This window comes from Malus sylvestris, chromosome 7, assembly GCF_916048215.2.
Source record: "Malus sylvestris chromosome 7, drMalSylv7.2, whole genome shotgun sequence".
NCBI classification, from domain to species: Eukaryota; Viridiplantae; Streptophyta; class Magnoliopsida; order Rosales; family Rosaceae; genus Malus; species Malus sylvestris.
Window position 1 is genome coordinate 17,307,740 of NC_062266.1, and position 24,879 is coordinate 17,332,618.

The 24,879-nt window shown below is 37.6% G+C and overlaps 1 protein-coding gene across 1 annotated transcript; it reads left to right on the plus strand.

The window, feature by feature from the left end:
- Window positions 1–19,182: 19,182 nt before the first annotated feature.
- On the plus strand, window positions 19,183–22,978 carry LOC126628091 (uncharacterized). The gene is made up of 3 exons (XM_050297674.1): window positions 19,183–20,584; window positions 21,571–21,700; window positions 22,042–22,978. The coding sequence occupies exons 1-3, from the start codon at window positions 19,826–19,828 to the stop codon at window positions 22,524–22,526; spliced, it is 1,374 nt and encodes a 457-aa protein (XP_050153631.1). The 5' UTR covers window positions 19,183–19,825; the 3' UTR covers window positions 22,527–22,978.
- The last annotated feature ends 1,901 nt before the right edge of the window (window positions 22,979–24,879 follow it).

The window sequence follows — 24,879 nt, forward strand, 5'->3', positions numbered from 1 at the left end:
ATTTTCTTTGGATACATACGTTTATGAAATTAAAATGAAAGAAGAAAGAAGGATAACGAGATAGTTAATTACCGGAGGAGATACGACTAGCACAGATGGAAGAAATGAGAGAGAAGGAGGTGATGATGGCATCAAGACCTGCATACAAAATGCTCTTGGCATACTCTCCTTTCCATGGCTCTTTTGGCCTCTCACTTCTACTCTTCTTCTTACCATCATCACTTCCAATAGTTCCATTCATAACATTATCGCTACAAAAAAAATGGTCATTTGCTACTAACATTTTCTGAGGACCTACAAATACACTCGTAAAAACAGCTATTTCCGACCAAAAATTATGCTCCGTCAGAAATATGTCGATAAGAGGTTTACTACTGTCAACACCCAAAATGCCCTTGGAAAAGGGTTCCTTCGCCGTTGGAAATAGCTATTTTTTGGAGGAAAAATTTGGCGCCACATTTATTTACGACGAAACTTATTTTTGTCGGTAATAGTATTATTTTTTCCAAGGGCATGTTTTAGTTGTCAGAAGTAATTGCTTATTTCCGAGGGCAACAAGTGGTCGTCGGTAGTAATTTCCCTATTTTCAATGATGATTATTTGTTCTCGGAAGTGATTTTGTATTTGCAAGAGGAAGTAGAGGCCGTAAAAAATAACCATCTATTTTCGAGGGCAACCAATGGCTCTCGAAAATAGATATTTATTTATGAGGGCATATAGTTGTCGTTGAAAAAGATCATTGACTAGAAAAAATATTAGATTGTGTGGTATCCACTAATGTAAATATTTTAAATTGAAGATCAAATTAGTTCATTGTATGCTTATAGGGCCGAGGAGTGTAGTTGTAAAAAATATCAAAATCGAAGCTAAAATAACCGTTAAATCGTGATTTTTCATTAATCACCGTCGAAAATTTCGTTCTGTTACCTAATCTCTAAATGTTTGTTGTTTGCGATTTTGATATATGCTATATGAGAGTATATACAAACAAGTTTGCCGGTTGGATTGTTGAAACTAGTTTTATATAATGTGTATCCTGCCAAAACGATAGATTAAACAAACACTAGGAGTTTATTTTATACTTCTATTAAGTATAACATAAGATTTTGTAGTATCCACTAGAGGCAAAGACGAGGGTAGGTGTCATCAAGCGAGTCATTCCCTCTCAGAAGCATGCCATCGTGGAAGGCAAAAAATCTGGTATTAGTCCAGCCCTATTATTTGTAATTTGGTATATTGTTCTCTTTTAACTAATTTTGTCTTGTAATTCTTTAAGCAACTTTATATTGGTTTCATTCAATATTATAGCATCGTTCTTCATGAGAGAACTTGTTACAAATTCATTCTATTGTGGTCACTCCAATCCGATTAAGATTGTAGATCATCTCTATGATTATTTCAACAAAAATGTTCGGTCATGTTATTGGGATTATGCTTTTTTCTCACGACTACCATTGAGCAATTGGAATTGGCCAGTGTAATGTGGTTGATAGTTTGTAGACAGTATGCTTATTTATTAAAAGTATCTTTAATGGTTGGACGCTCTTCTAATGGTCATATTAGTATTCAAGTTCCCTGTCTTGTGTAATGCATATTGGATGAGTTCTATTGTGTTGAAAAAAATAATTGCGTTTGAAGGATAACATTCAGACGTGAATGTAGTATATGATGTTCAAGGCTTTTTGCTATTCGATCCTTAATAGTCTCAATCTAATTTCTTTCAATGCTCAAGGCTTTTGGTCATTGATAGGAGCATATTTATGCGACTGAGTTAGCTTGTTCTCATGCATTTACGTTGTTATTTCTTAGTTAATTATGTATTTTAAGCTATTTTCGTGTGTTTGTAGGTCCATAGGCCTTATAAAGCAATAAGATGCATTTTGGAGCAGTTTTGGGCTTGGAATGGATAGCACATGCATGGAGCAAGGTCGATGGACGAAATTGAAGACTAAAGAGGCTAGGAATGTGTTGAAGAGAAAGAAGAATTAATGTAAAAAGGACAAAGAGCTCAGCCACAAAGGGGTGTCACTCCACCATTCACCTTTCCATCATTGCCGTGCACCACCATTGCACTCCCTTTGGATTCCTATGCCGTGCATCATCATCCATGTTCCCTCCATTGACTCATTTGTTGCATCATTCCACTTCCTTTCCTTTGTCTACCATGTGCACAATATCCTTTCACCTTCTTACACTCATTGATTTACCACTTACTCACATTTCCACCCATGCCATGCATAATCACCCTTGTCCCCTTCATGCACCAGATTTCTTGCACTCATTTCATGCACCATTACACTCATTATCCACCCATGACGTGCACCACCCTTGTCTCCTTCATTATTTTTGATTTCATGCATCAAAACGTTAAATCATTGCACTCAATTGCTGCACAATTCTTGTCCCTTTCACCCATCAAATTTCATACAACTTTTACCTCCACTACATGCACTCATTGATGCACCATCCACCACATTTGGAATCCCATGCCGTGCATCATGAGTCTTGCTCCACCTTTGACTCATTTCTGCACCATTCCACCTCCTTTTCCTTTCTCTACCATGTGCACAATCATTCATGTTCCCTAGCTGCAACACCTCTCCATTTTACCCCCCATGCTTTGCATCATCACTTCACTTTCACCTTTGAATCATTTCAAACACCACTTAAATGCACTCATTGCTGCAACACCACTCCATTTTACCCCCCCATGCTTTGCATCATTACTTCATTTTCACCCTTGAATCATTGCACACATCACCAATTTCCCTCCATTGCCATGCACTTCCTCTATAAAAGGAAGTGTGTGTGGCAGCCATATAGCTAAGTTTTTGGCTTGATCGTTCATCCCCATTTCAATACCACTTCATCCAAACACATCCATTCATCTTCACATCCATTCCTCTATACAAACAAACCTTCAAACACTCACCAACACCTTGTGCCATAGCAAAGGAAGGGAAGGAAAGTGCTTGGACGTGCTTGCTTTCCAACTTGGATCGTTGGAGCGTTTAGATGTTTTCTTTCTTTTGTTTCTAATGTTTAAATTCATTTCCTTTCGTTTTGTTGTAAATATGAGTGGCTAAACCCCTCTTAGCTAGGGGTGATTTCAAAGCCATGATTATGTGTGCAATATAATTTGATAAATTCCAGTTATGAACTATTGAATCGTGAATGCAATTGGCTTAACTATTTGATTGATAACTTATTTGTATTTGTTGATTAAGGGTCGACACTTAATTGGCATGCATAAATCCGATGCTAGAATATAAGGAAGTTTCACATAATCGTTACAAACTTATATTCATAAGTAGTGGAGGTCGCTTATAAAAAATCACGTTAAGTTCAATTCCTAGCATAAGCGATGTGATGTCATAGTTGCAAGTGCTTTGTCAATGCTTATGATTTTCATTAAACGTAATGATCTTTGATTGTATCTCTATTATGATGTCATGTAGGGAACTTTTGATGAATGTTTTGGGTTGTTGAATGATGTCATCCCCAATAAAACAAGGAAAATCTGAGATTTAACTAGTGATGTCATGGTTAATTTGGAGCATTGTCGTTCAGAATTCAATGAAGTAGTAACTGGAAATCGAATTATTTGCATACATGTCATGTGTGGAGAAAAAGCCTCTAGCTATCCCATCCATCATCTTATTTCTCAAATTTGTTTTACAATCTGTCTAGTTTTTCATACTTGTTTGTTTGTTTCAACTTCATCCAAATCAAAACTCCCCATTTAGTTTCTTGTTTCAAAGTGTTTCAAATCTTTTTTAGTTTGTGTTTTTAAGTGTTTTGATTCAAGTAAAAGTCAATTTTCGTCCAGAGTCATTCCTAGTGTCTAGTTTAAGTTTATTTAGTTATTTTAAGCTGTTTTGAGTATTTTAAGTTTGCTTTGAGTCTTGTGAGTCTTGTTAAGTGTTTTTAAGTTTAGTTTTATGTTTTTGAGTCAGTTCAGAGGTTATTAGCAAGCCCTCCTAATCCCTGGTCCAGAACGATCCCTACTTATATTTGTACTACAATTGTCAAAAGAGGCTTAAATTTGTGTGTTAAGATAATTTTCGCATCAGTCATTCGGTTCCAATGAATTACATGGATTTTGGTTGCTGCTAAACAATTACTCTGTGCAGGTAAAGAAACATATCAGCACGGCCAAGGCCATGAAGGTGGGATTTTAATTGTTGAAGCGCTTCTACATTCGAACTCCTCAATGGTTGGTTAAAGCGAACATGAAAAACTAGCGTTACAAGACGTATCATAGGATTGTAACTGATAGGAGCATATTTATGCGCCTTAGTTAGCTAGTTCTTATGCATCTTTGTTATGTTTTCTTCGTTAAAGTAGTCTTTTAAGCTACTTTCATGTGTTTTCAGGTTTAAAAGACATATTACATGAATTGATGCAAGTTGGAGCTTTTGGAGCAAAAAGTGAGCTTGGAATGAAAAGGACATGCTTGGAACACAAGGTTGGGATGAAATTGAAGAGTTCGAGATTTGAGGTTTCCTACTTGAAGTAGGAAAGCTAAGCCTAAAAGTTTCCATTTTGGGTTGATCTTTCCTAAATCGGAATTGGCAACCAAAGTTTCTAAAGTTGGAAGTTTCTATTCTTGGAGGTTTCCATTTTCGTGAGTTTCTATTCTCGGCTTTGGGCTTTTAGATGACTTAAACCCTAATTCCTTGTGAACCCTAAGTCCATGCCGCATCCTAGGGCCTAATCATTCAATTTCTGCCATGTTAAACCCTAATCCATTTCTCCTAAGCCCATGCCGCACATGTCCATCCTAGAAGCCCTATTTCACAAACCTTAACCCTAGTCCACTTAAGTGCCGCACCTAAACCCTAGCCCATTGTTTCAATCTGATTTAATTAGGGTTTTAGGTGCCTATATATAGGTGTTTTACCCCCTTTGCCGAAAAGCACATCCCTCTCCACAAATCAGAAATCATCTAAACCCTATTCCCCCACCTTGCCGCAGCCACCATCACCCATACACCTCCTTGCCGCAGCCTTCATCCACTCCAGCCACTTCCCAACCTTGCCGCAGCCACCATCCACCTCCATACACCATTCTACACTTCCCTACACCACCCACACACCTTGCCGCACCACCATATCATCCTAACTTCATTCTTAAACCAAAACCACATCCAATAACCCCCAAAACCATCTCTGCCGCAGCAAGGAGAAGAGAAGAGGAGCTTGACGTGCAGAAATTCAAAGTGGAATTCTTGGGCGTTTTAGGTGTAATCTTTCTTATGTCTTCGATGTTTCAATTCAATAAACTTTATGTTGTGAGTATGAGGAACTAAACCCCCTTAGTTGGGGGGTAATTCGAAACCATGTACATGCTTGCAATTTGATTCGATTACATTCAGTTGTTATTTCATAAGTTGTGGATTCAATTCGTTCATCTATTTGATTGATAACTTATTTGTGTATGTTGATTGAGAGTGCACGCTTAGTTTTCATGCATGAATATGATGCTAGATTATGAGGGAGTTTCACCTAATAGTTACAATCTTATAATCACAAGTAGTGAAGATCGCTTGAAAACGATCGCATTGAATGAATTCTTAGCATAAGTTTCATGCAATTCATAGTAACGAATGCTTCGTCAATGCTTATATTTTTCATAGAACTTAATGATTCGTGCTTGTATCTCTATTATGCAATTCATGTAGGGAACTTGTAGGGAATGTTTTGGGTTGTCGTATGCAATCATCCAACTTGATAAATTCTGGAAAAGCTGAGGGTTAATTAGTGCAATTCACGGTTAATTCGGGGCATTGAGTCTTTATAATTGATTGGAAGAACAACTGAAAATCGTTTTGTTTGCAAGTGTGACATGTGTGGAGAAGAACCTCCTAACTAGCCTTTTATCCATCTAGTTCACCAAAATCGTTTTTACAATCTGTGTTAGTTAAAGTTTCTGTTTTGTGTTAAATTTTCGTCCAAAACAAATCCCCCTTTAATTTGAAGTCTTAGATTAGTTAGAAAGTGTTTTGATTTGTGTTTCTAAGTATTTTGATTCAAGTTTTCATCAATTTTCGTCCAAATTAGTGTAGGTGCTCAAAACTGCCAAGAAAGTGGTTTTTAGGCAGTTTTGAGCCTTCTAGTTGCTGTTTTGAGTTTTAGGTTTGTTTAAGTGTTTTAACCTTTACTTTTGCATTCTTTGAGTCTAGTTTAGTGTTTTAAACTTTGTTTTTGAGTTTTAAGTCAGTTTCCAAGTGTTTAGCAATCCCTCCTAATCCCCGGTTTAGAACGATCCCTACTTACATCTTTGCTACAATTTGACAAAAAGAGGGTTTAATTTGTGTGCTTATCTATTTCGCATCAGTAACAAGTACTTTAATTTTTTTACATTGTTTTTTTGTATATGTAGTTGAATATATGGTTTCATTAATATAAAAAAATTCATTCAAGAAAAATTGCCATTGAAAATATTTTGAACTAATAAAAAGAAAATTGTATTTGTATCCTTTTGTTTTTTACCGATAAAATAGGATAATTGCCCATATATAATTCCAACGCCTCTTGACCCTCACAAATATGTTTTTCTGCATATTTTTGACAATTCTTAGTTGTCAATAATGGTAATTGTGATGATTATATGCTCTTGTAAATAACATTTTACTGTTGGAAAAATATTTTTTGACTCTTAAGAAAATCATCGGAAAAAAGAGATGTCATCGTTCAAAAAGTATATTCAATGGGCATATAAGTATTTGCGACCACATTGACATGTCGAAAATAAAATAATTTTGCCATTTTGAAAATTCATTTCTGACGAAAAGATAACTAGTAACGACAAGCCTCATGCCTTGGAAATGAAGCATTTTCGATGGTTGGTCGAGAAAAAAGTATTTCCAATGGAGCAATTGCCGACGCCTAGCGAGGGCTTTTTCCTGTCGAAAATAAGTATTTACGACGACAAATTGCCTTTTTCGACAGCATTTGAACCTGGCTAATGACATTTAATTTTGTAGTGTGATTCGATTAGCCTGCTATAATCTGTATTTGCTATTATCACCGTTTTACCATCTACAATCCAAGCTTTTTCCACAGTTTCATACATCAGCTTGGATGTTAAATGACTCACAATCAAGGGTAAACAAAGATAAAGAGAGTAAAAAAATAGAGAGGGTGTGTGTCAGGTGTCACTGTGCATGCATGCAAGTGGTTTGACACGTTATCACGTGTGTTGTTTTGTTGATGGTGGTAAGTATATATGAGTGGACAGCCTGCCTCGTGGCCTTTGTTGATAAGGATAAAATATTGACTCATTGTAATAGTAACTCATGATAGTTTAATTCAGTTAGATAGTTACTGTACGGTATATTATTTTTACTTTTACTTAAAGTTTAACTATATATACATGTGTAATATTATCTTTGAGATTAATGAGAAAAGATAGAAACATTATTCTCAATATGGTATCTTTCGCCAGAAGTCTACGAACTTCGATCTTTTAGCTTTCTCTCTCTATTTTTGTTATTTTCTCAGTACCCAAACAGATATCTTCCGCTATTTTCTTCTCTGATCTTGAGCATCAATGGTCGCTAACTCTTCCCATTCTTCCTTTCCAGTGATTGCACATCCTCATTCTTCTCCTCAGGGCGCTGCACCACCTTTTTCTTCTACTCAGGCCTCAATCAACTCCATCACAATCCAAAATATTGGAAGCATAGTCCAGACAAAACTGAAACGCCACAATTATCTCGTCTGGAAGTCTCTCTTTTATCTGATCTTCCGTTGTTACAAGCCCGCTGAAATTGTTGATGGATCTGAACTAGCACCGCCTCAATTTCTCAGTGATTATTTAGGATATTTGACCTTCGTTCATAATCTTGCCTTCGAGTTATGGTATGAGAAAGATCAGAATATCATTATTTGGATCTACTTTACACTCTTTGAAGATTTGATTCCTTTCACCATTGGTGTTCAATCAGCTCGGGAATTATGGCAGAATCTTGAACGGCGATTTGGCGGGGTCTCGCGATCTCATATTCATCAACTTAGGTCAAATCTTCAATCTATGACAAAAGGAAATTCCTCTATCTCTGAGTATCTCTAGCGAATCAAGGAAGTTACAGATGCTCTCGCTGCTGTTGGCGCACCAGTCGATGATCATGATCTCCTTCTGATAATCCTCAGTGGACTGCCTGATGATTATGATTCCTTTGCTGATTCTATGCAACTTTGTCTCACTGATACAACTGTTGATGATCTTCATGGTTTATTGCTCAACAAAGAAATGGCGCTTGCAAGAAAGCAGCATACTAAAGGATCATCTACTAAACCTTTTTAGGCGTTTAAAGTTCAAGCATCATCCACCAATGCTTCTTTGCTCCCTACACCACGTATTCCACCTAAACATCAAGCCTACAGTGTTCATCATCAACAGTTCCCTGATTTTAATCGCAGCGATTCAGAGCGCTCTAATAACAATCAGTGAAATTACAACAACAACAATCGAAAGTTTCAATTGCTACAACAACAATTCTCAGGATCGTGGTGGAAATCATGGAGGAAATCGTTTTTACAACAATTATAAGCTTACTCTTTGTCAAATCTGCGAAGAACGAGGCCATCAAGCAATTGATTGCAACAATCGTATGAATCCTAATTTTCAAGGTCGTGTTCCTCTTGCTAAACTTGCCATGTATGCTAATCTTCCAGTCCATTCCTCTCTTCCATGGCTCATTGACTCTGGAGCAAGCTCACACATGACAAATAACATTCAAAATTTGCAGAATCTGCAACCATATCATGGACCCGACAAGGTTTACATTGGAGATGGCCAAGGTTTGCCAATTCATCAATCTAACTCTTCGTTAATTCGCACTCTTTCTGCAACTTTTCAATTGGAGAATGTTGCTGATGCACAAAACCGGAGGTCTTGGAACAACATAAATCCGACCATGAATCTGCAAGAAATGTAAATAACACAAGATGTATCGTGGTTCACCCAAATGTTTGGGCTACGTCCACACTAATTATTGTATTTCTGAGGGATGTTGAAGGGGGAGAGAGGGAGGGAGAGCTTCCTTCTGTGAGGATGAGCTTCTCTCAATATGAGAGGGGATGTGAGGCTTCCCCAATTATGAGGGTGAGGGGTCCTTTTATAGAATAAGGGATCCTCACTTATTACATATTTGCCCCTTCCTTTATTACATAATTACATTTAAGTCCCCCGAGTATTTATACGAGGTCTAAATACGAAGACCCTAAGTATGGTATAAATAGAGTCCCCTAAGTCTTCAGTCAAAAGAGTCTTTTGGCTGGAGACTTGAAATTCAGTCCATGTGTGGGCCGAAGTAACTAGATGTTGTGTTGAACTGATGCTCGATATAAGGCGGTGCTCAATCTGAAATGATGCTCAACTAGAAGTAGCACATGCTACTCGGCTGCTCGGCTCGTGGCTTATGTTGCCTTGGTTGGCTCGGCTTGTGGCGTTGAAGGTGAGGGAGTCCCTTTTATAGAATAAGGGCTCACTCCTCAATACATGAATGATGAACTAGAGTTGATGCTCTCTAATGATGGTGAGAGAGTCCCTTTTATAAAATAAGGGTTCGTTCCTCAATACATAAATGATGGGCTAAAGTTGATGCTCGCGGTGATACGGTTGCTCAGTAGGCGGCGATGCTCTCTAATGATGGTGAGGGAGTCCCTTTTATAGAATAAGGGTTCCCTCCTCAATACATAAGTGATGGGTTAGAGTTGATGCTCGCGGCGAGGCGGTTGCTCAGCAGGCGGCGATGCTCTTTAATGAAAGTGAGGGAGTCCCTTTTATAAAATAAGGGCTCGCTCCTCAATACATAAATAATGGGCTAGAGTTGATGCTCGCAGCGAGGCGGTTGCTCAGTAGGCGGCGATGCTCTCTAATGGTGGTGAGGGAGTCCTTTTAATAGAATAAGGGCTCGTTCCTCAATACATAAGTGATGGGTTATGAGTGATGCTTGCGGCGAGGCGGTTGCTCAACTGGCGGCGTTGTTCTCTAATGAAGGTGAGGGAGTCCCTTTTATAAAATAAGGGCTCGCTCCTCAGTACATGAATAATGGGTGCTCTCTAATGAAAGTGAGGGAGTCCCTTTTATAGAATAAGGGCTCGCTCCTCAGTACATAAATAATGAGTTAAGTCCCCCAAGTATTTTTTATGAGGCCCAGTTGAGGCCCAATGTATGGTATATAATGTAGTCCCCCAAGTCTTCGGTCAATAGAGTCTGTTGGCTGGAGACTTCAAATTGAATCCATGTATGGGCCGAAGTGGCGGTTGTTCAGAGACGGTATTTGTATACCCTGCACTGAAGTTTTGTAGGTGAAGCTTTGCAAGTGAAGATTTGAAGCTGGAGCTCTGTAAATGAAGCTTTTGAAGCTAGAGCTTTTGTAAATGAAGCTTTTGAAGCTATAGCTTTGTAAATGAAGCTTTTGAAGCTAGAGCTTTTGTAAATAAAGCTTTTAAAGATGGAGCTCTGTAAATGAAGCTTTTGAAGCTAGAGCTTTTGTAAATTGATGTGATAAAAGTTAAGCACACAAATTAAACCCTCTTTTGACAATTGTAGTATATGTATAAGTAGGGATCGTTCTGGACCGGGGATTAGGAGGGATTGCTAATCTAATTGAAACTGAATTAAAAACACAAAAATAAATTAAAAACACTTAACAAGACTCACAAGACTCCAAACAAGCTTAAAAGACTCAAAACAGCACAAAACAATCAAATAGACTCAAAACTGACTCTAGGGAGTTATTTGGACGAAAATTGGTTTTAACTTGACTCAAGACACTTAAAAACACAAACCAAAACAGATTTTAATTATTCTAACACTTCAAAGTAAAGGAGGATTGGGTTTTGGACGAAAATAAAGTAAAACAAACAAATTAAAGACTAAAACAGATTTTGGACGAAAATTGGGAAATTGGATGGGTGATGGTCTAGCTAGATGGTCCTTTTTCACACATGACACACTTGCATACAAATCAATCTCCAATTGCTTTTCAATAAACCATGAACCTCAACGCCCCAGATTAACTGTGAATTGCATTAATTAACCCTTAGATTTTCCTAATTTCATTGAATTGGATGATTGCATACAACAACCCAAATTATTCTCCACAAGTTCCCTACATGAATTGCATAATAGAGATACGAGCAAAGATCATTAAGGTCTATGAAAATCATAAGCATTGACGGGCACTTGTAACTATAAATTGCATGAAACTTATATCAAGAATTCACTTAACACGATCGTGACAAGCAACCTTCAGTACTTGTGAATATAAGTTCATAACGATTAGGTGAAAATCCCTTATATTCTAGCATCAAATTCATGCATGCAAACTAAGTTGGCCACCTTAATAACCATACAAGAATAAGTTTTGAATAAAACAGTTAAGCAAATTGCATTCACAATTTATCAAATCGCAATTGAAAGTAATCAATTCATATTATAAGTATAATCATGGTTTCGAACTCCCCTCTAACTATAAAGAAATTAGTTCCTCATGTTCGCAATTAGACAAAGATAACTTGAATTAAACATTGAAAACAAAGATAGAATACACCTAGAAACACTCCAGATGGCTCCTTCTTCTCCTTCCTTAGCTGCGGCACAAGAGGATTGTGGTGGATGGTGTGGTGGATGGATGTAGGTGATTTTTGGTAGAGGGTGGTGGAAGGCTGCGGCAAAGAAAAGGGCAGATTTCTGGCGTGAATTGATGTGTATGAGAGGTGGTAATTCAACCAAGGGGTGAATGAGAGTATATATAGGCACTTAAAACCCTAGGGTAATCAAATATGGACTTGGATAACCCAAATCCACAAGGAAAAAGGCTTAGAAATCAGAATTAAAAGGGGAAAAGGTCCAATAGTTGCGGCAGCAAAGGGAAACAATGGATAAGTTGTGCGGCAAGGGTTGGTATTTATAGGCTGGAATTCATGTCAAAATCCCTAAGGATTTGGATAGGTTTTTGAAATTAAAATGGGATAAGAATTGTGAAACCAAAATCCAAGTGGAATGGGTTAAAACAATAAAAAACCAAAGGGGATTAGGCTTATAAGGTGCGGCACTAATTCCTACAAAGAAAGGGATACATTTGGCCTAAATCAAGAGGGAAAAGGATTGAGATTTCAGATTCTAGAGCTTCTAGAACAAGGGGGAAAACGCCAGATTTTTAGGTGTTCCTAGAAAAGATGTTTTAGCACCAATTTAGGGGTTCTAGAAGGATAGGGTTCTAGAATCTGAAATATATAGTTTAAATACATAATTATCCCTTAGAAATAGCTGGAATCAAGGCACAAATTGATTTGGATAAGATAGGATAAGATAAGGTTAGGTTAGGCAAGGATAAGATAAGATAAGGTTGGATAAGGTTTTGGATAATGTTCCTTCTTTTGAGCTGATTTCTTATCTTCCTTGACTTGGATTTATTTCTTCACTCTTTTCAACTCATTCCTAGCCTCTTGAACTTCAAATTCGTCCATCCATCTTGTTCCATTCATAAGCTATCCATTTGGTGCCCAAAACTGCCTCAAAATGCTCCAAATTGCTCTTTTTTGCCAACTTTGTCATATGGACCTACAAACACACGAAAATAGCTTAAAACACTATAATAAACACAAACAAACTATGAAAATGCAAGAAAACAAGCTAACTAAGTCGCATAAATATGCTCCTATCATAAATGAAGTTTTTGAAGCTAGAGCTCTGTAAATGAAGCCCCATAAGACGAAGGCAATAAATGCCTTTGGAACAAACTCACAAACCTCTGATGATCAAGTAAAATCTGACCATCAAATTCCTGCAGCTGGTCGAGCTTCCTCTTCATGTTTATAGCATAGTCATGTGCAAGCCTGTGCAACTGTTTATTCTCATGCTTGAGCCCTTTGATCTCCTGTTTGAGACTTATCACTTCAGCCGCCAATGATTCAACTTGGCGGGTTCGAGCAAATAGGCGTTGGGCCATATTAGACACAGAACCTGCACACTAAACATTGAGAGCCAGAGAATCCTTAACAACCAACTCATTAGACCGTTTGGAAAGTAGTTTGTTATCTTTGGGAGTGAGAAGGTTCCTGGCCACCACCGTAGCAGTCATATCATTCTTCATCACAGAGTCCTAATGGTAAGAGAACTAGTAGGGGATAAGAATGATAGGCGCCATATGTTGTCTTGAGAAGGCATGGCTGCCTCTTCACCAAAGTTCAAGTCAAAACGACGGTCGGATGGGCCAGACATTCTCAGAAATGATGAAGGAGAAATGAGATGCAATAAATCTCTGAAGTAAGGAGAAATTCCTACAAGCAATAACTCTCTTAATGTACTTCTTGCACACAATTGGTGCCCTTATAAAAGAAAGGGCAACAAAGTCGTTGGTTCAAAAATCGAAGAGGCACCACTCTCCGGATTCCGAAGAGGCACCATTTTCCACACACAACATCAGCTCATCGGGTACCACAGATAACTTTGCCAAAGATCTCTGACAAAGTTTAGACACATAAAATTTGAAGGTCCAGCTACCCTACTATTACCCATAAGGCTAAAGGAACAGCATCATTGCTTGATAACTATAAAGTCCCAATGTGTGTCAACCTCTATGCTCCGTGGCAAGGTAGACTGGTAAAAATGGCCAACCTTTACTGACATTCGAGAAAACACTCCCAACAAGATTGCTTGTTCAAAAATCGAAGAGGCACCGCCCTCCGAATCTTGAGAGCTAGACTCCCAACAGGATTACTTTCTCACAAATCGAAGAGACACTGCTCTCCGAATCTCAAGAGTCAGACTCCCAGTAGGATTACGTGCTCAAAAATCGAAGAGGCACCGCCCTCCGAATCTTGAGAGCCAGACTCCCAACAGGATTACTTTCTAAAAAATCGAAGAGACACTGCTCTCCAAATCTCAAGAGTCAGACTCCCAACATGATTGCTTTCTCAAAAATCAAAGAGGCACCATTCTCTGAATCTCAAGGGCCAGATCCCTGACAGGATTGCTTGTTCGAAAACTGAAGAGGCACCGCTCTCCGAACTTCGAGAGCCAGATTTCCTCAGATAAAGCTTGTCTGCAATCTTCACACGCAACATCAGCTTTCCAGATACCACATACCACTTTTTCAAAATGCTCTGACAAAGTTAAAACACATGAAGCTTGTAGCTCCAACTACATTGCTATGACCAAGAAGGGTAAAGGAATAACACTACTACTTGTTGTTAGGGAGACTCCTATATATGTCGACTTCCATCCTCCACAGCCAGGCATACCTACAAATAAAAAAAAATGCTCAACTGGTCTTCACATCAGAGAGGGCACTCTCAATAGAGTCTCTTGAAATACTCAACTTTTTTTCCTCCCGATAATACCTCTGCAAACAAGCCACACTAGAGCAAGAGTATCTCATATCATCAGGGTTAAAAGCAAGAGTATCCCATATCATGCTTTTTCCCTGTCATTTCCTTTGGCTTTGTTTTTACCTGCAAGACAAGGAGAAAGAGAGCAATCAGTCAGCACTTGGAATCAAGCTTCCAGTCGAGAACTGACTGCCTGGAACCCCTTGCCTGACTACTTACCTGGCATTGCTCTCGAGTACTCATCTTCAACATTTTATGCTTCCAAATAAGATACCACATATGTCTGAGGAACAGATAGGGCAAGTGAGAAGGATACAAGGAAGCATGTGGAGATAAGCGCAACAGAACACGTGCCGATTCATCTATTACTTTGTCAACAGCAAAAGTATCCCATATCATCAGGGTTGAACGTACTCTAGATTTGATGGACTTGTTTTGACCCTTAAATTCTTGAGACAGCCTTATACTTTGGAGGAAACCAGAAAACCCTCCAGCCCAATTCAAGAATAAGCCTGTGGAAAGTTACTTCTTTAAAAGCAAAATTATCTCATATCATCTCTTCTCCATTTGCTTTTTCTCCTTATCTTTGTTGCTGTTTACGACACAATGAGAAGGAGAACAATCAACCGGAAGCCGAAGTCGAACCTCCGATCTAGGTTGTTTACTTGGAAGTCTGATTGTTTACCTTGTATGTTACATCCTTCGGCAAATCTCCTAGCTCGGTGACTTGGGGGACTTTTACTATAGGGTTTGTATCACACTTGACCAAGGTCGAAATTACAAGTAAGCTTCAAGTGAAATTGATACATTACCTTGTGCATCTTCATCGGTTAAAGATACCACATCTGGATGAAGGAAAAGTACTTTAGAAAAGATGCCACATCTACATATGAGACAGATAAGGCAAGTGAAAATGAAACCACCTCGGTACTTAGAAGTTTCGTGATTACTCAATAGCTTGGATCTTGCAAATCCCCAACCGATGAGCTTCTATCACTCGGGAACTTAGGGGAGCACTGTTTGTACCATAATTGACCAATCCCGAAACTACTAAGCATCGGTCAACGTTATACCGTCAAGGACCCAGAAGAGTTTCCCTCTAACCAGGAGGCTAATCACAGCATGACACGTGTTGACATCAGAAGCCAATCATAGCGCGACACGTGTCAACATCAGAAGCCAATCACAACACGACACGTGTCAATGTCAGAATGAAACTATAAACTCTCTTCTATAAATAGAGATCATTCTCTCACAATATTTCCTAATGTCATTGGTACTAAATCATTCACTAGTACTCACAAAAAGAGAGCTTGAACCTATGTACTTGTGTAAACCCTTCATAATTAATGAGAACTCCTCTACTCCGTGAACGTAGCCAATCTGGGTGAACCACGTACATCTTGTGTTTGCTTCCATGTCTCTATCCATTTACATACTTATCCACACTAGTGACCGGAGCAATCTAGCGAAGGTCATAAAATTAACACTTTTTGTTGTACCAAAGTCCTCACTGATTTTGTGCATCAACATGTTGTTTTCAGGGAATTCTAAGCTCATAGGAAGCTTAATGAGGTCCTCACGAGTCTCGGGGTAGTTCATTTGAAAAATTTGGACGTCGAGAACGTGGGAAACGAAGAGTTGCAGGTTTAGTCAGAATTTCGAAGCTTCCCCGATGTGATTTCGTGAGATTCGAAGCTCCAAATAGGTATAACACCATTCTTCTCACTCTAAGCTTTCATTTGGTTCAAAGTTCATGAAAAACGGTTGAGAAACGAGTGAGAATAGTGAGTTTAAAGTTTACCTAGTTTTCTGATGACCAGCGACTCGCCAGGGATGAAGACAGAATATTCCGTCAGTTTGGACAGAATATTCTCACAGCATCTGTTAATTTGGACGGTTTTCGTTGGGTTTTAACGGAATATTCCTAACGGCAGTTAGGGAATCCGTCAGGATTCCTTGCGTGTGGTGGCGCGTGGGAGGTCCAAAAATATTTCTAAAAATATGGGGATGATCCTGAGGTTGTATAGATCATTGTGGTATATTCATATACCTATTTTGAGCAATGTATGAGAAGTTATTAGCTAGTTTGCCTATGTGCTTTAAAAATAACGTTTTTATAGTTAATTCGCATATAGGTGAAACTTATCCCGAGGACAAGCATATCCACGGGCGACTCGGGGGCTACGACCCTTCGACATATCAGTGACTGGGCTTTTGTTTTCAGTATATATTTATATACTTGATATATTTCCCATAAATGCATTTTTAAGGAAAGTATGCTTTGAAATAATATGCCAAATGCTTCTATATTTTGAATATGCAGTGCATGGTTGCATATATATATAAATGTGGTGCTATGGAGGCATAGATGAGTTCAGGTAAGTTATGTTTGGTTGTGTGAATCATCGATGATGTAATATGTGATATGTGATTAAGTAATGTTGAGCTCATAAAGCTGCCCTAGGGTGATTGTGAATTAGCCAAAGATATGAAGTACAGGCCTGTTTATTTACGTCACCTCCCGCACTATATGCTCATATTGGATCCAACTTAAGTGCACTATCTTGTCGTACATACCTTATTATGGTTCCGACTTGTAGGTGACTAGCGATTTATCACCCGGCTATTATGAGAGAATAGAGTTGAGTATAATTATATTTCACCCAATCTTGTCGTACAGATCCTTTTCAGTGGTTCCGACTTATGTGTAGTATATTGTCGTATAAGTCATAGAAGTGACTCCCGCTAGATTGAGTTTGAGCTATGAATTAAGCCGTACAGACTGCCACTGGAGTTCCGGCTAACATATCAGATTTCTATGAAATTGTTCTTACCTGAATTGCTTACTCTGTTATATCTTGGCATGGCATAGATATGAATATGATTATGTGAAGTATTAATTGAATTGATATGATTTCATATATATTTATGTATATGCTTATATCTTGATTCTGGGAAAAATTATACATGTTTTACAGCGAGGGATTAGATATGTTGTTAAATGAAATGGTTTTGTAAAACATTTGTTTTTGCCCACTCACGTTTTCTGTTTTGCGCCCCTCCAAGTTTTAAGTAAGCTTACTGTCGGTGGCTCGGGATCGTAGGAGTTCTGACCTATTTGAATAATAGTAGGACATTCCTAGTACTGTGTAACTAGTACTTGTCCTACTGGACTGCACCTAGACTTTATGCTCTGGTTATGAGTGTTCACTGTTGTAACTAACTCCTATCACTTTCATTTAGTAGTGCACTCTAGTAATCTGGTTTTTAATTATTCGTATAATTGCTATCTTTATCGCTTCCACACTGTGCACATGGCTACGTCACCCTCACGTGACGGCCAGCATGCCTTGACCTCAGTCAGGGTGTGTCATTTCTTATCGACGATGATTCATGGCAAATCTTGGTATTGGAGATTACCTTCGATGGTATGATTTTCAATCCACTCTACTGTAGGCACTTTTAGCACACTCTCGTATGTAGGCACTTTTAGGTTTAAATTTATTCACATATTCCACATCATTATACTTTATGGCATCGTCATCTTCCAGGTGTCGGCCATCACAACTCGATTCGAAGTCCTAGTGGACAATCCGGGTCAGGATGTGTCAGGGATCCTCTCCAGATCTCTTCCACCTAATCCTTCCCATCAAACAATTTGAGGCCTTAAAATTTGATCTAAAAACTAAAAACACGGGTCTACTGTAAAAGTTACAATAACTTTTGTCTTTGGATCATATTTCAAGGGTCCGGTGGAAGGGATCCGAAGAGGATCCCTTTCCCTGAAAAATTTCACGCAACCTATCATGTTGATAAAGTTTTGGATTTGTCAATTTATTACACCAACTTTTCCGGCCAAAAGAAACTTATTGATACTTTCCTTTTGTTAGTTCAGTAAGGGGCAATTTCTTTGTTATGTTTTAAGTTACATGACAGTGTTAATATTACAACTAGAAAATTACTCATCTTTCATGTTTATATACCAGCCAAAATTCATTTACATTATGTAAAATTATATTATATAAAAAATTATCATACTTCAGTGCGACTACACTGAAAAATTAATCATTTTATATTATCATACTAACCATCCATTATATGTGAACAAAAATATACAAGATGAATCATTTAGATTGATAAACTAATAACATATTAAGCCAAATCATTTGAGAGAGTGGAACATTTTCCTTGTACATTAATTATACCATGATGACAAATACTAAACAAGGAACTGTTCAAATCAATCTCTCTAGCATTTACCTAAGAGTAGTGGCAGAGAGAGAGAGAGAGAGAGAGAGAGAGGATTCCTATTTTTTTCTAAACAAAGATTAGTCGTGGTGTTCATATCACATCAAACTTCAATGGTCTGAATTGTTTATTTTTTAACTTGGACCTCATAGATCATCGTTACAAAATATTAGCCAAATCGAAAATATTTGAGACATCTAATTGAGTTCAAAGAAATTAACAAATACTTTGTTCTATAAGAAACAATGAAATTTTATCGCGATAATTAAATAAGTAAATGGTTTAAGATTAAATTGAATTTTTGTAAAGATCATCTATGAATTGACATTTACAACATAGATGATTCGGATTGTTGAAATTCAATGTAGAGTAAATCTTACAACTAGTCCCCATTTTTACTCAAAAGTAAAGATCCCTTTAGATAAATGGGCTGTAGTACGCAGTACAAATCCAATATTTTGCATGTGAATATGTGGTCATATTACACAGAGTACAGAGATTTATCAATTTTTCCAAAAGAGATTTAAAAGTGCTCAACCCCCCTTCTCTCAAAAACATGCTTTTGACTCCAAAAGACCTAGACATCTCACAATACCTCACTCCCCCAGTCAGAGTCGGTCTCCTTCCTCTCTTAAATTAACTGCAAAACAGAAGCATCCACCCCTCCACACTTTTTTGTCATTTTCCCCAAATTTTTTTATCATTCTCCCAAATTTTTGTTCTCCAATGCATGATCCACTCACCTTCTCAAAATTTTCTTTTACTTAATTAACCCCAATAAAAAACATTTTGCATGAATGAACAGGGAACTATTACCTGGAGATCCCCACCCTAACGAAGTAAGAAGCTACCTCTCCCTTTCTCTTTTGTACTTCTCATCACTTCCCACTAACCCTTTTAAATATAAATCCCCTCCTTCCTCTTCTCTTTCACTTTCACTCTTCACTCTCCCACTTCACTTCCCCTATATATTTGCTTCACTTTCATTTGTTCAATACTTCCTCTCCCCTTGCACATTCATGTTCTAATTTTTCTTTCATCTGTTGTGTCGTTTATTATGTTCCTTTCGCTACGTTAAATTGATTGTCGCCATTGTCCATTTTCCTTTCGCCTTGCTGCCTTCGTCCTTCGGCTTTAGGACTAGCTCAACGCTTGAAGTATTGTGATTTGTGAGTTGTCAAGTAACAATTATTTTCTCATTTTCTTCATTTATTCATCTTCGAAAAATGAATGTGCATGATCAACATCAAAGAAAGCCTTTTCCAGTAGAGCGAAGGCCAAGAATGCTCCTCAAAGATTTCCTCTGTGAAAATTCTAACTCATGTTCTTCAAGTGGTTTCAATTCATTTCCAAGACAATCACCAACCAACCCAAGCAATACCCCAAAAATCCTAAATTCATGTTCAGAAAATACCAATATCATTTCCAGAAAACTACTCAGAAGCAGATCAAAAGCAGCCTCCACCACAATCTCAGCATTCCACTCCCTCATGAATGCAGTCAAAAACATCCCATTTACCACGGTTAAACCTCCCTCGTTTTTACCTAGAAGCCTTTCAAGGAGGCTGCAGCAGTCAAAAGACTCAAAACAGAACTCACCAAGCTCATCAAGGAAGCAGGGTAGTCAATGTCAAGTCCAAATTACCGTGAGAGTCAAGGACATCATACGGTGGACATCGTTCCGCGATGAGAAGTTACCGCCACCTCCGCCGTTGGACTTTGTTTCTTCACCTCTGCATTGTACCACAAGCACCACCATAACAGGCTCCACCACTACATGTACTACTTGTAGTAGTAATAGCAGCAGCAACGGTTCAAGCTGGTCTGACAGTGATTTCACCTCGGAGTTTTTACCGCGTTGGGGTGGTAACTCTGACCCTGACTGTGAGGAGGATGGTAAAAAATATTCACCATGTGTCGGCAGGGATTCCATGGAAATGGACGCTACATCAGGGACAGGAAGTTACGCCGCATTGGGACCCAAGGTACTGCAAATTTTTAGTACACCGCGATCTGAATTTATATTGTGTGTCTGCTGTTGAGGATCCTTAGATGCTTGTTGACCTAAGCTTTGGCTGTACATTATGTTACTTAGTGGGTCCCATCCTATTGTAAAGTAGGAAGAGTATCTCATCATTTTTAACCGGTAATGTTAGATAAACTAAATGTTTAAATTAAATTTAGTAAACAAAATGATATGAAAGTCGATGATTGAATTATTACTTAAGTATGGATTAACGTGTTTATTTCTTATTAGTGACATATCATTTAATTTGCAAATTTAGTCCTAAAAAACCGAAGGAGCACCCAAAGCAAACGTAGGATAGGTGGGAGGTGGTGACACACAAAACTCTACAAATTTAGTCTATCTAGCATTACTGTTAATCATATGAGTCATACATTCATAGGACAGTGTTCCTTAAGTTCTGTTAAACACAATTTGCACATAGACAGATGATTGACAGCTGTTAATTTTATGTAATATTTCTTGATTAGCATTATATTTAATTGTTTCTATCTCATTTTGTTGCCAAGAAGTTGCACAGTGCATATCAGACAAATACAAGTCATCGTTAACTTGTTAAAAAAAGAGTTTAGATCCCAAAGTATTTATGTTAATTGTTTAGATTTAGCACTCAAGTATACATATCAACTTTCTGCCACTATTTTTTTTTCTTTTTTGTCAACACAATTGAATATTGCGATTTAGTCACTCTTTGGGTAACAACACTTTTGTCACTTGGCAAAGGTACATTACCTAGTGACATATTTGATCAATAGAGTATTCTCCAATCCCTGTGCCTAAATTAAAGGAGTTCATCTTTACACTGGAGATTTTGTGTTCGGTAGTTTCTCTTTTTTCAATATCACTTGTATACAACGATAATGTCTACTATCAAATTCAAATTTCGTGATAAGCATTTATATTCTATCATGTACTGAATTGGATTTGGTATGTGAACATTTGCAGGTTGAGCTGCAACCGTGTGATGAAGAAGATGAGCAGCAGAGCCCAATTTCAGTGCTTGGTTTTCAATTTGGGGAAGATGAAGACTCGTCATTTTCAAGTACTTTTGGTCAAAGCATGGCCAATATGGAGAGTACGTGTTTTCCTCCTTCTTTCTCTCTATAGCATGCGTTGAATCATTACTCATTATTCACTAGAGCTGGCTTGACATGGAAGCTAGGTTGCACTGACCAGAAAATTAAACCAAACACTCATATTACTTCAGTCGGGATTTTCTAGTATGCTCCGGGGACTACTTAAGGACCTAATTAACTACCAAAAATCACCGTGTAATAATAAATTTTTCGTAGTTCAGTCTAATAAACTCAATTGTACCAGTATCACATCATCACATTTCATAATTCAGATTGCTTGCACAATTTGTATTTTCTTTTCTGAAGTATGATGCTAACCCACTGTATCAAATTTTAACAGGGGCAAAAGAAATGCTTATGGAGAAGATCGAGCTCTTTGAGAGTCTTGCAACAATAGATCCTGTCAACTTAGACACATCAATGTCGTTCAACGAAAGAGCCAACTTTGAAGAAGATGATGAAACAGCAGAAAGGGCAATGGAGCTGTTAAACCATTGCAAAGCAAGCTGCTCAGACCTAAAGAGCTGGGAGCTGGAAATAGTGGAAGATCAACTATTGTTTGATTTTTTTAGAGAAGAAATGAGTGCACAACGAAATAAAAAAGATGATGAGTTTAAAAGGGAAATGGTTAGCAAAGCAAAAGCTTGGATGAGAGGGGAGTGGGGATCACTAGAGCACAACAAGGAAGCTTGTGTGAGAGATATGCACAAAGGAAGGAGGTGGAACAAGTTTGAGTTTGAGCAACAGGAGCTGGCTTTGGAAATAGAGACTGCCTTGTCAGAGTACTTGGTGGATGAGCTTTTGCTTGATCTCTTATCAAGATAAGAGCTCTACTTCTAGAGAAGGACTTATCTACATTTTCTGTATGTTATACTCTAGCGTTCCTAACCAATATTGATGTAATGTCATGTGTTATACTATTCTTACGGAGTATGTTGCATCAGTGGTCCTGTATGCTATTGAAGAACGTATCATACTCACTTGGTTTCAGTTAGGGCCCCGTGGATGAGGCATGTCTTATGATAACAGCCAATTGCAGTTTCCAATAGTGGCCTTCGGCTAAGACCAAGGATGGACGGAGACAGTGGATGAGCAATTGAGAGCATTGGGTTTAAAGTGACCATCTTTTCTGTGTCCCTGAGAATTTCATCTTTTGTAAAGACGGGATGAAAAAGAATGTGAGAGTGAGAGACATAACTTATGCCCCATTTTTTGTAGGGTCTGCATTTTGAACATTTGTGAAAATAAATGTGTAATAAGAATTAAATTCTCAAAAAGACTATTGATTTTAAGGCTCCTTCGTTAGCCTCCTATATTCATGGGAATTGTACATGACTCAAAATATACCAATATCGTCTAAAAATAAAAGGTAAATTATCAAAACACACTTTTTTTTTCTCATTCTACACACTTCTATTTAATCATGTATGTTGTTTTCATTTGATTTATTTAATCTAATGACTAGAAATAAAAATAAATATAAAATAGGCTTAAAAAGGGGGTGCAAAAATCAGTTCTCAAATGAAAAAACATCTACAACAAATATATGAAGCAGAAGGAAGTGTTCGAGGAAATGTGATTAATATTTGGGCTTTTGTTTTGCCATTGTGGATTGATGACAAGTATACAGGCTTCATTTTGATAATGCTAATTTGAATGCATTTGTCAAATAAATATCAAAAATGGGTTACAAGTATTTTTCTTTGGATTTCAAGTTGAGCCCAATATTAAAGCCCAAATAACAGAGATATTTCTTACCTTAGTCATTCACTTAGTGGTTGAGAACGAATTATGGTCTCGTATTTTGCACAATACGTTATGGGTTCAATTCCCGGTGCTGGTGAATCACACAATGGTGGCTAGGAGGGGAGATTGAAATGCTTCTATGAGTCTTTCTGACCCCCGAAAAGATAGATTGACGTGACGAAGCCACCAATTGGTCCTTAAAAAAAAAAAAACAAACAAAAAAACAATTTGTACTGATTAGGTCACTGTCAAGGTAACATGCTTAGTTCATTCAAACATTCATTCTATCTCCTCGCAAAATTTCCTTTTTCCTCATGATTTATTCAAAGGAAAACTAATGAAAAAAGTTTGAAAATTTTGAGTTTTAATGATAAGGACAAAATAAAGGGTAAAGTGAATAGTACCAAAATTGACTTTTTAGTGTAAAAATGTGATTTTTCGTTAAAGTGAACAGTACCGGGTGCTTTTGGTTAAAGTTCCCTTTATTCAATGCATCACATTAATTAAAACCTAAATCCAACCACAACAGTCAGTATCTAAAAATAGCCACCTTCATGTGCATTTTGTCCAACCAAGGATATTATTCCAAGGTATGGCTTTGGCACATAGAGAAGCAAACTGACATGCGAGAGGTACTTAGCTTCCATCCTTCACATGTTCTCATTAAATAACATCAACCATGCCAAAAGCACAAATCTTTAATTTTTATCGGAAAATACTAGTTTCTTATGTGTAATGAGGTAATGAGTCATTCTCCTTACAAACAAAAAAATAGTTTGATATGTATGCATAAACTTTTCTTTTTCATACAAAAACTTATTGTTTTTGTTTATAACAAATAATTTATAAATTTTACTTAATGTTACGGTCTAGTAGTATTCTTCTTACTTTTAATGAGATGTATGAGGTTCGATTCTCGTCAAAAGTAAATTCAAACTAAATTATTATGGTTATCCATTATGAGGTTTAGGCTATCGGCTAACTTAGTCCCTTTTTATAAAATTCGTCTCTAAGCGAGAGCTAAGAAGAATCTGCCCAAAAAGATTTAGGTCCAATTCCTTGGGGCTTGCTGCATTTGACCATTTTGTAGGAATGGGCTACCACTGTTCTTGTGCCCCATGAAGGAGGATTAGGGGTGGATTGGGTATGATTATCATATCAAAACCTCCATACTAATTATCATATTAAATTTTTAGTTTGGCAAAATCTATTACTATTATCGTATCAAATTTTTGGAATACCGAATTTGGGTATGCCAAATAGTTCGGTTGACATGACACTGTAATGGTAATTGCTACTTTGTTTTGTGCCACTTTTTTGGGCCAAAATTTGATTTTCTATTTTTTTTCCAAACCAATTTAACGGCAAGACTTTTTTTATAACTCTCTCATATATTGTAGCCTAAATTTATATATCAGTCATCATTCACAAT

Bases quoted from the DNA above. Each gene is read 5' to 3' on its own strand.
- LOC126628091 (XM_050297674.1), top strand. From the start codon at position 19,826: ATGAATGTGCATGATCAACATCAAAGAAAGCCTTTTCCAGTAGAGCGA. The intron at 20,585-21,570 runs GTACTGCAAATT...GAACATTTGCAG, and splicing joins ACGCCGCATTGGGACCCAAG to GTTGAGCTGCAACCGTGTGA. The intron at 21,701-22,041 runs GTACGTGTTTTC...AAATTTTAACAG, and splicing joins AAGCATGGCCAATATGGAGA to GGGCAAAAGAAATGCTTATG.